This window comes from Sparus aurata, unplaced genomic scaffold (assembly GCF_900880675.1).
Source record: "Sparus aurata unplaced genomic scaffold, fSpaAur1.1, whole genome shotgun sequence".
Taxonomy (NCBI): domain Eukaryota; kingdom Metazoa; phylum Chordata; class Actinopteri; order Spariformes; family Sparidae; genus Sparus; species Sparus aurata.
Window position 1 is genome coordinate 261268 of NW_022045101.1, and position 14665 is coordinate 275932.

At 40.5% G+C, this 14665-nt stretch overlaps 1 protein-coding gene across 1 annotated transcript; it reads left to right on the forward strand.

The window, feature by feature from the left end:
* The first annotated feature begins 2883 nt into the window (after positions 1–2883).
* Positions 2884–13759, forward strand: LOC115577548 (major histocompatibility complex class I-related gene protein-like). Its single transcript, XM_030410432.1, has 7 exons — positions 2884–2939; positions 9335–9598; positions 9995–10273; positions 11495–11797; positions 11885–11986; positions 12809–12916; positions 13162–13759. Exons 1-7 carry the CDS (start codon positions 2891–2893, stop codon positions 13209–13211), a joined length of 1155 nt encoding a protein of 384 aa, XP_030266292.1. The 5' UTR covers positions 2884–2890; the 3' UTR covers positions 13212–13759.
* The last annotated feature ends 906 nt before the right edge of the window (positions 13760–14665 follow it).

A 14665-nucleotide genomic window follows, 5' to 3' on the forward strand; every position in this document is an offset into this window, starting at 1 on the left:
TCTAGATCTGCCACTCGCAGTTCAACTGGTATCGCCACACATGCAACTCGTCCACTCTTGTGTCAGGTGTGGGCACCTTTATAGGGGCGAAGGCAAAACCAGAGTCTGTGATGTTCAACAGCACAAAGTACGGCGAGGACGTCCCGGACCAGATGCGAGGGCGTACTCTGTCAAAGGCGGTACGCGAAGATGGCCAGTGGTGGTCTTCTATAACATCCTCAACCTGGCTGGGATCAATGCCCGCATCTTATTCAAGGAGCACCAGCAGCAGGAGAGCCCGGAGGAAAGTCCTGCAGCAGCTTGCAGAGGAGCTGAGGGCAGAATACATGGAGGGGAAAGCGGCCACGGCAGTCGGCACAAGGTGGGCAGCAGCGGAAGCAACCACCGCAGCAGCAGCAGGCACAGACACGGAGGCAGTGCTGGTCTGAAAGAGCTGCAAACAGAACCAAACATCGGACACTTGAAATGCCACAAGCCCGAGTGTGGTAACTGTGCGAGGAGAGTGGAGGTAATCTGTAGACTGTGACCAGTGATCGCAACGGCTCTTTGTTTTAGATCAGCTCGTTTCCAGCTTTTTCGATTATATATTATTAAGTGTTAAAATAAAATGTTTCATAATCAAATAAGTTACTTTTAATTGTTAATTTTCTTGTTCTGAGCTTTCTCTATTAAAATCTTGTGTAAATATGCAATAATTACGTTTTACTATGCGCGATGATATGAATATTGATCAATGTATAATTAAACTTGTTAAAATGTACATTTTGGTGTTATTTCGTTTTTAAAAAAATATCATGACAAAATGAATGCATTCATCACTCAATTGGGTATTTACATGAGAGATTATAGTGTTTAAAATCTAGCGGTCTCAATGACTGCTTACAGCCGTTCTAGTAATGTTGGAGTTCCGGCCCTTCTAGCTAGCGTGTGTGTGTGTGTGTGTGTGTGCAGGCGTGATCTTACCCAGCTTTTATTTGTCATTAGAACTATTTGCTGATGTGCAAGGCTTGCAATTACCATACTCTTCTCTGTTATGTTGATGGTTGTTATTGAGACACTGCAATTGTGCGCAAAGCACAAGCCAGGACAATTCTGACATATGTGAAAAATGAGCATGTGAAACAATAAAATATGTTCAATGAGAGCAACGAGTTTATTGTCATTTTTGATTAAAGGCAGGCTATGGCACACGCTACTTTTCAGAAGGCGTTTCTTTAATTTGATTTGAAAATAAATAAATAAAGAAACATACTTTTTCCTCTTCACTAGGCTATTCCTGAATTCAGTATTATTCTTGGGGCCGGACGGAAATCTCTGGCAGGCCAGTTTTGGCCCGCGGTCCGCCAGTTGACTTTGACTGCCCTAGAGGACTACAGAGCTGGATCTTGTTTTGATGAGCTTTGGCAGCACACCGTGGACACAGCAAAGCAATGTAATATTGCAGTTGAGGCTGTTGAAAAAAGATCAGAAAGAGGGATCTCCAGACTTGGTGGGTATCATGTAGAATCCACTGTAGGTCATCGTAGGTGCAAGGATGGGGTGTATTTTACCCAATACTCGACCATGTGAATGCAGAACTTATGAGGCGGTTCAGTAAAAACAACTCTGATATCATGAGGGGTATACAAGCACTTAACCCCAAGGGTGAAAGCTTTTTAGAGGAAGCAACAGTTTTACGTTTTGGCTGTCTGTATGACTGTGATGTTGAAGACCTAAAACATGAGCTGTATCAGGCAAAGAAGGTTGTTCAGACGAAGGCACAGTGCGGGACTGAAATGTCCAGTATTTTGGATTTTACGACTTTCCTTGAACCATACAAAGAAGTGTTTCACCAGCGTTTTCACTTGTGTCGGATAGCTCTGGCCTTGCCCGTGAGCAGTGCTAGTTGTGAGCGCAGCTTCTCAGCACTAAAGCTTATAAAAAGTCATTTGCGAACAACAATGAATGATGACAGGCTTAGTAACCTTGGAGTGCTCAGTATTGAGAGGAGGAGGGCAAGGTTGTCGAACCTAGATGACTTTGTTGGACGCTTTGCTCACAGTCACCGAAACAGGCGTATACAGCTATCATAAGTGTACTGCAAAATGTAGAAGTTAAGTATCAAGAGTAAAGTTTTCATTGTGCAGTAAAATTCTCTCTGTCAGTGTTTGCTATGATATATGATGTTTTTGGAAAATGTGTAAGTTTCTTCTTACTGCTGTAGATGTTCATGGTTGAGCTAATTTTAGCTACTTCATATACTGTGGGCTAGTTAAATTTGCAGTAATGTGTGATATTCTATAAGATCATTATGTGTTTGTGGTGTTGCCTTCCTGTAGGAACCCTGTATCTCTAAAATGTCGATTTTTATTTTTTATTTTGTGTGCGTGTATACATATATGGATGGATGTATATTTTTACAGTTCCTAAACATTTCCAAACGATGCCATACTGTGAAATTGTTCAATCTAGCATTATTTTGTGTAAATAAACAGTCATATTATTCATATTGTAGTCTACTGGTTGTTATCACTATCACCTAAAATCAGGGATTGTCGTAGGACATTTTAAACCTTTTTTACATGTCAGTACAATATGCCACCCCTCTACAGATTGTGCCCCTATCTGCCCCCCCAAGAAAAGAATCCTAGACATGCCCCTGCCGTCAAATAACAAGACACTGGATCTACTATTTTATGTGAAAAAAAGGAAGGAAGGGAAGGAGTTCACTGGAAACGCTGATGACACTGTTAACACTTTACTGTGTGTGAGGGGTGTTGGTGAGGACTGGATCACTTGGAGGCAGTCTGGACTATTTTTATTCTCAGGACAGAAACTCTCTCCTCCCTCTGCTAGGACAAATAACAGGAAACAGCTGATCCAGCTCGGTCCTTCACTCACTCAAATCACGATGAGAACGTTATTGTTGTTGCTTCTCTTCTGTCACGTTTCATCACCAGGTAAGATCACATTTTAAACCTTTAAACTCTTTAAACTTCACATTCCACTCGACTCTGTACTGCAAGTTTACTTTCACTTTCAGTGGAGAAGCAGAAACTGTACTTTCTGTGAGTCAGTGCAGAATGATGTGGGCCGTCTTTTCCCAGAACAAAGAAGGACTTATAAAAACTCAGAAGTGTCCATGTCAAGAGGAGGTGCTGTGCTCCCTGTTTCTGTTCTGCAGCAAAAGGTACCAGTGCAGGTGGAGGCTGATGATTGGTTGTAATTCTGGAGGCTGCTGATTGGTGGAATCCAACGGACTGGGACATTTAAAAGTGGAGCCTGCTGCAGACCTGGGCGTCTCTCTCTCTCTCTCTCACTCACACACACACACTCGCTGGCTTGATTTGTGACTTGTGAGATTGATGTTCGCTGTTGTTGTAGCAGAGATTTTGATCTCTTTGTAAATATTGTAAATATTGTTAAATTATTTTCAGTCCACTTTATAAGGGGTGAGTAGCCTTTTTCTTTGTGCACCTTTTTCTCCTGTTTTTTGGTTAGGGAGTAAGGTAAGATGACCTGTTTTTCTGTTGACTTTTGTTTTGAATTAGGGAAGAAAGCTTTAAAAACCAGCTTGTTTTGTTTATTGTTTTAGGTATTGCTCACCCTGAAGTCTATTTTTGTTTGGGTAAATAAATCCCCCTTATTTTTGGACTGCATCCGTTGGTTTTTAGTGTTTTATTGTTGGGAGTGGGAAAAGGGAGAGATCAATATGTCATGCCCCGGTATACCCTAGGCCGGGACATAACAGCATCACAAAGACTTTAAGAACAAAACATTGCCTGTACAACATGATACAACCAGAAGAGCTCAGTCTATAAAGGCTGACACAACTAAAACCTGTCTGTTACATCCTGATTCAGACTAAAACATATTTGCACCCACAGAAAGAGCAGCACATCGTCTTTACAGCACACAACACTGTTCATTAACCACGTTACTGCTAGTGTTCTCCCGCAAATGATTGTGTACTATAGTCCATGACTGCACCGTCCCTCAGTAGGTGAACATGAACCTCAGGGATGAATCATGAACTGAATGACGGATCGTTTGGCTGTTTATCAGTTCAGGGAGTTGGAGAGCACTGAACGAGTCAGTGAACGAATCTTTTGAACAAATCATTTTAATGAACAGATTCTAGAGATTCAGTACAGTAAAAAGAAGTGTGAGAGAGAGAGAGAGAGAGATGATAAAGGTGGAGTTCTTTTCTGCAATGATTCTGAATTCACTGAATACACATTTAACCCATATCAAATCAGTTGACTCAAAACTGCTGATAAATAAAGAATGCATATAGGTAACAATAAGTACAGTGATACCATAGCTTACCCTTTTCTTCATCAGAGTAGTGACCCTGGCCTTTGTATGTAGCTGGGTCATGGGCTGATAATGGACCTGACTCCACATGCATCTCACTGGTTCCTTCTCCTGCTCTCTCTCTCTCCTCTCCTCCTGTCTCTGTCCCTTCAACCTCTTCATCTCTCTCTCCTCTCTCATCCTCTGTTGAATTTTTAAAATGAAAAGTCTAAGTATACTACTGAGTCATGACCGAATATTTTAATGCCATGTTTAGTCACATTATTACCTGTTCATCCAAACATCCAAATAATATTATTGATGGATAATTCATACTGTGACTGAACATGGCCTTAAAATATTCTGATTCATTGCATGTCCTTTCATTTTGTTAGCCTAGGCTATATTTACAGTAGGTTACAGGTTTGCATCTCTATTGGCTATCTGTTGCATCTGTAGGCTAGTTTACTATTTTTCTCATTCTCTTTACTTATTACAATTCTCACCTTTCCTCCTCTTTGCCTGATCATCCTCTGCCTTTCTTGCTGCAACAAATGATAACTTGGATTGATGCAGCCTCTTACCACTACGTTGCATCTTTGCTCTGATTCATTCGATTGCCATTCTAAAAATAGACCTGCAGTCACATTGTGACTGTGTTTACGTTCGGTTTTAATGAAAAGAAAGTTAAGGAAAAAAATACAGAGGACATGACATCGGTGTCCTCAATGGTGGCTACGGCCCTATACAGTGGGGCAAAAAAGTATTTAGTCAGCCACCAATTGTGCAAGTTCTCCCACTTAAAAAGATGAGAGAGGCCTGTAATTTTCATCATAGGTACACATTAACTATGAAAGACAAAATGAGAAAAAAAATATCCAGAAAATCACATTGTCTGATTTTTAAAGAACTTGCTTGCAAATTATGGTGGAAAATAAGTATTTGGTCAATAACAAAAGTTCATCTCCCTTTGTTGGCAATGACAATGGTCAAACGTTTTCTGTAAGTCTTCACAAGGTTTTCACACACTGTTGCTGGTATTTTGGCCCATTCCTCCATGCAGATCTCCTCTAGAGCAGTGATGTTTTGGGGCTGTCGCTGGGCAACACAGACTTTCAACTCCCTCCAAAGATTTTCTATAGGGTTGAGATCTGGAGACTGGCTAGGCCACTCCAGGACCTTGAAATGCTTCTTACAAAGCCACTCCTTAGTTGCCCGGGCGGTGTGTTTGGGATCATTGTCATGCTGAAAGACCCAGCCACGTTTCATCTTCAGTGCCCTTGCTGATGGGAGGTTTTCACTCATAATCTCACGATACATGGCCCCATTCATTCTTTCCTTTACACGGATCAGTCGTCCTGGTCCCTTTGCAGAAAAACAGCCCCAAAGCATTCTTTCTCCTCCAAACACACACCAAAAAGTTCTATTTTGGTTTCATCTGACCATATGACATTCTCCCAATCCTCTTCTGGATCATCCAAATGCTCTCTAGCAAACTTCAGACGGGCCTGGACATGTACTGGCTTAAGCAGGGGGACACGTCTGGCACTGCAGGATTTGAGTCCCTGGCGGTGTAGTGTGTTACTGATGGTAGCCTTTGTTACTTTGGTCCCAGCTCTCTGCAGGTCATTCACTAGGTCCCCCCGTGTGATTCTGGGATTTTTGCTCACCGTTCTTTTGATCATTTTGACCCCATGGGGTGAGATCTCGTGTGTGTGTGGATTTACTGATAACTGAGAGTTGTGTGTCAGAGTTGTATGTCTAATGCAGTGGCGCTTCTAGACCAGTTTTAATAGGGGGGCCAGGTTGGGCCGGCTTTTTTGTAAGGGGGCACATACAACCCGGAAAAAAAGGATAAATTCCTCATTCAGACAAAGCAGTGTTTACAATTTCAGCAATTTTGATTGGGTAGTAAACTGCTGAGATACTTTATTTCTGCCTTTCCCTTCAGAACGAAATCATTGCAAGAAATCTGTCATTGTGTTATTAATGCAGACCGCTGTCAGGGGGGCCACAGGGGGGTCCAGACTCAGAGTTACAGGGGCACTGGCCCCTGTTGGCCCCCCCCCTAGAACTGCCCCTGGTCTAATGAATGATTGTTGTATGTCTTGTTTTATTTTATTTTTTTCTTTCTTTCTTTTCTAAACATAATATGACTGGGAGCTGTAAACTGAATTGCTCGTATGGGATAAATAAAGTTTTCTGAACTGAAATGAACTGAGCCCCAGATCGAGGGAGATTATCAGTGGTCTTGTATGTCTTCGATTTTCTAATAATTGCTTCCATAGTTGGTTTCTTCACACCAAGCTGCTTACCTATATATTCAGTCTTCCCAGCCTGGTGCAGGTCTACAATTTTGTTTCTGGTGTCCTTTGACAGCTCTTTGGCTTTGGCCTTAGTGGAGTTTGGAGTGTGACTGTTTGAGGTTGTGGACAGGTGTCTTTTATACTGATAACGAGTTCAAACAGGTAATACAGTTAATACAGGTAACGAGTGGAGGACAGAGGAGCCTCTTAAAGAAGTTACAGGTCTGTGAGAGCCAAAAATCTTGCTTGTTCGTAGGTGACTAAATACTTATTTTACCGAGGAATTTACCAATTAATTCATTAAAAATCCTACAATGTGATTTCCTGGATTCTTTCCCCCCATTCTGTCTCTCATAGTTGAAGTGTACCTACGATGAAAATTACAGGCTTCTCTCATCTTTTTAAGGGGGAGAACTTGCACAATTGGTGGCTGACTAAATACTTTTTTGCCCCACTGTATATACACACACACACACACACACACAGACACAGACACACTCACACAGCGCTTCTCAACACACAGAACACACAGGCAATGTTTCAAAAATATGTATAAGACAAATTTTTAAAAAAATTGAGTGCTGGTTGGCTGAATCGTTTCCTCCGCTGCAACAACTTCACTTGCAGAAGGATGCCAGAGAATTAACAAAGAAGCTGGCGAAGTTTGTGACATTTTCATCTCGAATTTTTGAGAGGAATTAATTAAACACCTGTCCCAAATAAACGCCTGGTCAATGATTGAGACAAATAAATGCCCCGGTTATTATTACCGTAATTTACGGTATGATAACTCTCCCGGCCCGGGGAGAGAGACATGCATCGGCTCGGCCCACAGTGCTCAGCTGCAGACACAGCAGAGAGGTGACGATTGGCCCAGCGGCTTGTCTGTCTAAAGCAGTGATCCTCAATAGGCGGCCCGGACTGTTATTCATTCACTATGTGTTCTGGTTTGGTCAGCACGTGTATACCGGGACTTGTCTGGGTCACTCACTGCTGCAAGCGCAATTTTTAACTTTCACTTTCGTTTGCGGAGCAGTTTGCATATTGACATTTTGCCGGCTGTAGGAGCCTCTAGATTGCACGAAAATGGCGTGTTCCAAGTTCACTGGTAAAAGAAAAGTGGACAGTGAAAATCGGCAATTCAAAAAAGAATGGACTGAAAAATTTGCATTCATTCTCCCTCCAACCAGCACAAGACCCATGTGCTTAATATGCCAGGAGACAAAAGCTGAGATGAAGATTTCCAACTTGAAAGAGCATTATGAGACGAAGCATAGGAATTTTGAATAGATATTTCCTCAAAATTCAGAGGTAAGAACAACAAAAATAAATGCACTGAAATCGTCACATCAAGCTGCAAGCAGGATTCTTGTCACATCTGGGACACAACAACAAAAAGCAACAGTGCTCACTTAGAGTGGTGTGGATTGTAAGCACAAGAAGCCATCCTCAGATGCAGTAATAATAAAAGAATGCATGACTGAAGTGATGGACACAATGTTTGAAGGCAAACAAAAAGAGGAAAAATTCAACTATGTATTTTTATTTATGTCAAAATGGAAATGACATTTTATTTTAGTTTGTATTTTTGTTGTTTCTTTGACGAAAAGGACATTTTGTTCTGAATATTACAGTATTATTGAACCTTAATACATGGAACTTTGAGTCACTGAAAAAAATTTTTATGGCCCTTTAAGATTTGTATTTTAGCACCCCTGGTCTAAAGAATACCTGGCCTGGTGATTGGACAAATTATCATTTCCTCCTCCTATACCAGCCACTCAGCGTTACCATACCGACCCACCCCCAGCTATTTCATTCACAAAAACAGGGCCTGTGGCAATTCTGGACGGCTGTTGTTTTTTTTTGTTTTTTTTTCTTCCTTCATGGGCCCCTGACGGCATCTGGGCCCCGGTGCAGCTGCACTGGTTGCACGGCCGATACTTACACCACTGGCTTCAGTATTGGTCAGCTCAGCTGTTTACACAAATGAGCAGTAAAATGAATCAAAGAATTAAAACAGCCAGCAGAGCAATGTTTGAATTAAGAGAGAATAACACTATTACTCTTAAATTAACCACATACTGTACAATCAACTCTGGATGAAATGTATTGATCAATCAGAGAACGACTTCCTCTGTTCTTAGACCCTCGAATCAAGTGAGGAAAAACCATAAAACAATAAACAGTGTGAATGTTATAGTGTTTTTAATCTTCTTTCTGTCGCTGTTGTTTTTTGATGAAATCATGAATGATACCATAATATTATATTGAACTATTTCCTGATTGTATTAATGTCTTTTGATGATAAATTGATGAATTTTTTGTAATTGTCAGCTGTCTTATATATGAAAAGTAGTCACACAAACAGTCTCTTCATACATCTGAGAAAAATACATTTAGTAAAACATTATTTATTGTCAACATTTTGACTGTTAATTCATTAGTACTGAAGGATGCAGCTCTTCAGAGTGATGAATCATTTGATAACATATGATAGTCGTGTGTTTTCTTCACATTTAGGGCAATGCATTTATATTGATTCATATTTAAATCAGTCAGTGTTTATGCATCACACAGCCTTCTATTGAGGCCAGTCCACATGAGGACACGCCCACCTCAGTCTGGTGATGATGAGTGTGATCGCCAGTGACACATATGGAGTGTGTCCACACACACTTCATATTTATATTTTCACTTAGTATCATATTTATGATCAGTGTTGTTTATAAGCTCTTTTGTTATTCCTGCAGTGCTACACTCCATGAAGTATTTCATAACTGGATCAACTGGAGTCCAACACCTCCCAGAGGTTGTGGGGAGAGTAGAAGTTGATGAACATCTGTTGTTATCCTGTGACAGCAACAAGAAGGTGGATGTGAAGGACATTGTTAAATCATTCTACATAAAGTATCCTGAGTTGTTGGAGCGGTGCGGACATAAATGTTTCCAGGTTTGGCCAAACACCTACAAATCCTTCACTAACAGTTTGATGAGTGTCTTCAACCAAAGTGAAGGTACAGTATGTAACATGTTATAGCCTGTTTAACCTTTTACTGTTCTGCATCTTAGTTGTAAAGTGACCCAGGGCCTCAAGATACCAATCAGTTCAAACTCTAACATCATTTTACACATAACCTGAAATAGAGATTCATGTAAAGTAAACCATCATATCAGTTTGTCTTCAGTGGTCCAGCCACTACCTGTCATTCATCATGTCAACATTAATCAGCTGCTAGTTAGACTTGTTGCTGAAGCTGTTAAACACAAACTAATGATGATAATCTGATTCATGATCACACAACTTAAAAAACAGCAGTCGTCACACAATATACAATGTTTTTAAGATCATCTTTCCACTGAATGTTTCATCTGTGAATCAGTGTTAATTACAGTCTCTGTCTCTGTCTCAGGTGTCCATGTTTTACAAGAAGTCGATGGCCTTGAATGGGATGATGAGACTGAAGAGGTCAAAGGTTTTGTTCAGTTTGCTTATGATGGAGAAGACCTCTTGAAATTGGATCCGAATACATTTACATGGATCGCTCTAAGACCTGAGGCTTTCCCCGCCAAACAGATATGGGACGCTGATAAGGTTATGAGAGAATTCTACAAGTTTGCTTTTACTCAGCTTTATCCTGAGTGGCTGAAGCAGTATGTGGTCTATGGGAGGAGCTTTCTACTGAGAACAGGTAGGATCACCTGACATGATGTAGTTTATTAGACACAGTGATCTTCATATAGGCTGCTCAGACTGAACTGTCATTGTATTATTAATCCAACCTGTCTGACATCAGCTTTTTTTGTAGTGCTTACATTTGTTTTAGTCCTGACCAATCACAGACATCTCTGGGTGACATCACTCACCATCAAAGTTCAGACTGTGATGCTGCTAAACATTTATCCCAAGTCATCTATCGTAGGCGACTGGACTTGTTTCATTTTCTTGAAGACGTTTCACCTCACATCCAAGAGGCTTCTTCAGTTCTGACTTTTTATTTATTTATTTATTTATTTATTTATTTATGTTGTTTATTTCGGGCATGTCAATTCATAAACATCACATTTCATCATTGTTCAAATAATACAATACACATGGCCGAAAGGGAAAAGCGGGAGAAGCCAAAGCTTATCAAGTCCCGCCCCCATTACCCACAGGATAAAATCTTCATCCTGATCTTTTCTTGTCATTTGCATTTTACATTTTCTTTTCTCTTTTGTTATGACCTTTGACAAAACATATTACAGCAGTAGCATACAGAGCTGAATTCAAGCTCTAGACAGTACATACAGATTACATGTGTGTCTACTGTTGTGTGCCGATTTACAGGGCTAGTTGAGTTCTTCACAGCTCAGAAGAACTTGTGATAACTCACAGTAGTGTCACAGTGTTCGTACCTAAGTTATCTCACATTGTTGATACACATTATAACAACATCCTGCTATGTACAACTGGCATTGGCCTTGGACCATACAATTTTCTCAGGTTCAACTTATTGTTTGGGTACAGAATGGTATTTGTTATGCTCACATGCCGTCTCAACAAAGTGTCTGCACAGTGTCTGTTGATTCGTGCCTCTGACCTTTATCAACCCTCCTGTATTGATCTGTACTGATCAACGATTGAATGTACATACTTTTTACAAGATTATATCTAACTGTTAGTAGCCAATATTTAGTCGGCCGACACTATTACAAACTGTCACAAACAAATTGTCAACATGATTCACATCATGCTGCTGGTTTCACACTATTCCCCTGATCAACATAGGATTGTAACCAAAATTCATCCAATACATTTGTTTAATATTTGCTTGAGAGCACTTTCACACCTTCAGTAATTTCTTCTTCTTTCTTTTACCTTGTTTCTTTTCCTCTCTCTCCTCTTTAATATCTCTCTCTTTACTCTCCAGAGCTTCCCTCAGTGTCTCTCCTCCAGAAGACTCCCTCCTCTCCAGTCAGCTGCCTCGCTACAGGTTTCTACCCTCACAGAGCCTCACTCGTCTGGAGGAAAGATGGAGAGGAGCTTCATGAGGAGGTGGACCACGGAGAGATCCTCCCCAACCACGATGGAACCTTCCAGATGAGTGTTGACCTGAACCTTTCATCAGTCACACCTGAAGACTGGACGAGGTACGACTGTGTGTTTCAGCTCTTTGGCGTGAAGGAGGACATCATCACCAAACTGGAGAAAGATCGGATCAGAACCAACGAAGGTAAGAGTGAGATCATATCAGGAAAAAAAAGTGATACTAAACTAATTAACTGTTTTAATTTGTTCCAACCTTTATTGTATTCAACAGTGAAGCCCAGTAACATGACCGTCCTCGTCACTGCTGCAGTGGTTGTTCTTGCTCTCATTCTCATCGGTGCTGCTGGATTTATCGTTTACAAAAAGAAGAAAGGTGAGAGAGAAAAAGATTTTAGAACACTGATTTTGGTCTTTAAGTTTCATTTCAAAAATTGAAACAAGCATCAGCATCCTCATTTCACAGTTAGAAGCAACAGTAAAGTCTGTAATGCTCAAAGCCTGTGAGTCATGATAATGTCACTACTGAGATGATGCTGAAGAGGAGTAATAAGAAAATAAACTGTCGACCATCTTGCGATGGTGTCATACCTCTTCATCTGTTTCACTTCAAGTCTTATGTCAGTCTTTTCTGATGTTGGGGAATTTTGTTTGCCATGTAACTTTTCTGGTTGGGCTGTTTGGTTCCTTGTTCTTCTTTGATATACAATTTCTCAATTGCCATGCTGACGAGGATTGTCGCTGAAGTCCATAGCAACTTCACCACATCCTCTTTAGCTGTTGCTTTCCGGCCCTATGCCCACTTAATCATCATACTTCTGCCTCTCAGCACAGTCTTGTAGGCTTGCGTCCATGTGATCCTTCTGTCACTAGACTGAATAGAAAAACAAGCATTAGGAGTACCATGGTGGCTCATTCAAACTGTTACTTATTCAGATGTTGTTCTGAGACACATATTGGTTGGTAGAAATACATTGATTATCACTGGCAGCAGACTTTGAGACAAACACTGGCCATAACATCTTTCTATCATCCAACCTGACCAGGCCTCACACCCCAGAGAGGAAGAGAGTCAGAATAAGAGCTGTGCTCATCCATCTTGGTCTGGCTGCTCCTGGGTAATGTCTGGTCACAGGACAATAAAATGGACAAATGGGACTCGAGGAAATCAGAGACTGTTGTGCTCACCTCTTTACAGATACCTGTCTCCAGCACGACATCATGGCTCCAGCTGCTGCACTCGACGGGCAGACAGTGTCCCAAACAGACAGACCTCTTCCTGTTTCAGCCAGATGCCCTCCATGTCGTGAGTGGAACTTGTTTTATGTGGTGTAACATGAACTTGTGTCAGGATTTCTTAACTGGAGGATACAGTTAAATAAATGGAAACTGATCATAAACAGATCAATGTCATCATCAGGGCATAAAACAGTTGATCTGAAGCTCAAATATCATTTTCCCATCATCACTGAAATGTCAACAGGTTGTAGTTGTTTCTTAAAGGCGTGTCAGTGCAGGATAAATGGACTAACAGTGTGTTTGTCCTTACAGCTCCTGACAACAGCTCTGAGCTCTCCGAGAAACTGAATGAAGACACTTGATTTACACAAACACAATCTGGATGACTTAAAATGAAACGGCAAAACTATCAATTCTGTGACATGAACTATTCACACCTCCAGGTGAACAACATGGACATTATATGACAGAGAGCCATATTGTTTCCAGATGAATTCCAGAAATTTTAAGAAAATCCTCGCAAAAGTTGCACAGCAAAGTGAAGCAGCTTTGTGTTAAATCCCTGAGAAATGTCATGTGTTTGTCTGTAACAATCACAAGACATGGGGAAAAAAAAGAGGAAGTCAACATAAAAGAAAGTCAGATGATTATGAGGAATTAATTCTTAAAAACTCATCTTAATCTTCATCAGGATTGCGTAGATGTGGTTTTTATAAGAGATCAAACAAGATAATCCTTTATTGATCACCAGAGGAGAAATTCAGTAAAGACAAAGTAGAAAAAGCACAAATAACGACTTTACACCTTACCTTACCTTTAAACCTTTACACTGATGAACATGAATGAACTCAAATGTGTTGTTCTTTCTTTTTGTGCTGATGTTTGTCTTTTCAATAAAATCCTCACATTTGAACAAGTTTGGTCCACATGCTCATTTGTGACGACACTTCAATATATCACCTGAACATTGAGTATTCTCACAGAGGATTTGAATGAGGAGATTGATATCAATGTGAACTCTGAGCAGAGTTAGCTCCCAGACAAGGTTAGCTTAGCTTAGCATGAACACTGAAGTTAGAGATTAAAGGAGCCTTCTGACAACTAAACAGCTGACTGACTGATGTCCTGTAACGCTTCACCTGTGAGGAGGTCATAAGATACGTTTAGAAAGAAAGAGAAACAGACTGAGACTGAGAGACTCAGAGTGAGATACATGTTGAAACATGTTTATTCACAGCAGTGATTTGAGCTGATGGTTAACACAAATTAAATATACAAGCAAAATACAACAATAATAGAAATGACTTAAACACAGAGGAACCCTGAGAGAAAATGATAAAATGTTACTATATAATACTCTAAATAATCAATATCACCTGTTTCTGTGTGATTCCTGACTGTTTGCTGCTCATCCTTCACTAACATCTACATGGTAATACTTAGAAATCTGTCTGGTTCATCTTAATCAATGTTAATTAATATTGTTAATTAGTAGCAGTATGTTACATGATTGACAGCAACCAAGCAACCCAAAACCTGTAGCCTGTTCCTGATAGGTGCATGGAAATATGTGTCATCACATGTTTTTCCCCCATTAGAGCTCTGCCCACTTCAAACATGCAACACGTGATTCTGGAGAAACATAGTTGATTGTTGAGTCTCATTCCCAGGTCATGAAATACCAGAGCTTTGGGTCTGGCAGCTGTGAAACTCTCAGCCTCTATTTCATACATGTCTTTGCTGCCATCTAACGGCTGTTTAGTGGTATTATATACAGTATTACAAACAGGGCCGTGACACTTGTATTGTGGAGCCT

Excerpts from the sequence above, each read along its gene's own strand:
- LOC115577548 (XM_030410432.1), top strand. The coding sequence starts at position 2,891 with ATGAGAACGTTATTGTTGTTGCTTCTCTTCTGTCACGTTTCATCACCA. Across the intron at positions 11,798-11,884 it reads TCGGATCAGAACCAACGAAG|TGAAGCCCAGTAACATGACC; the intron begins GTAAGAGTGAGA and ends TGTATTCAACAG. Across the intron at positions 11,987-12,808 it reads CGTTTACAAAAAGAAGAAAG|ATACCTGTCTCCAGCACGAC; the intron begins GTGAGAGAGAAA and ends ACCTCTTTACAG.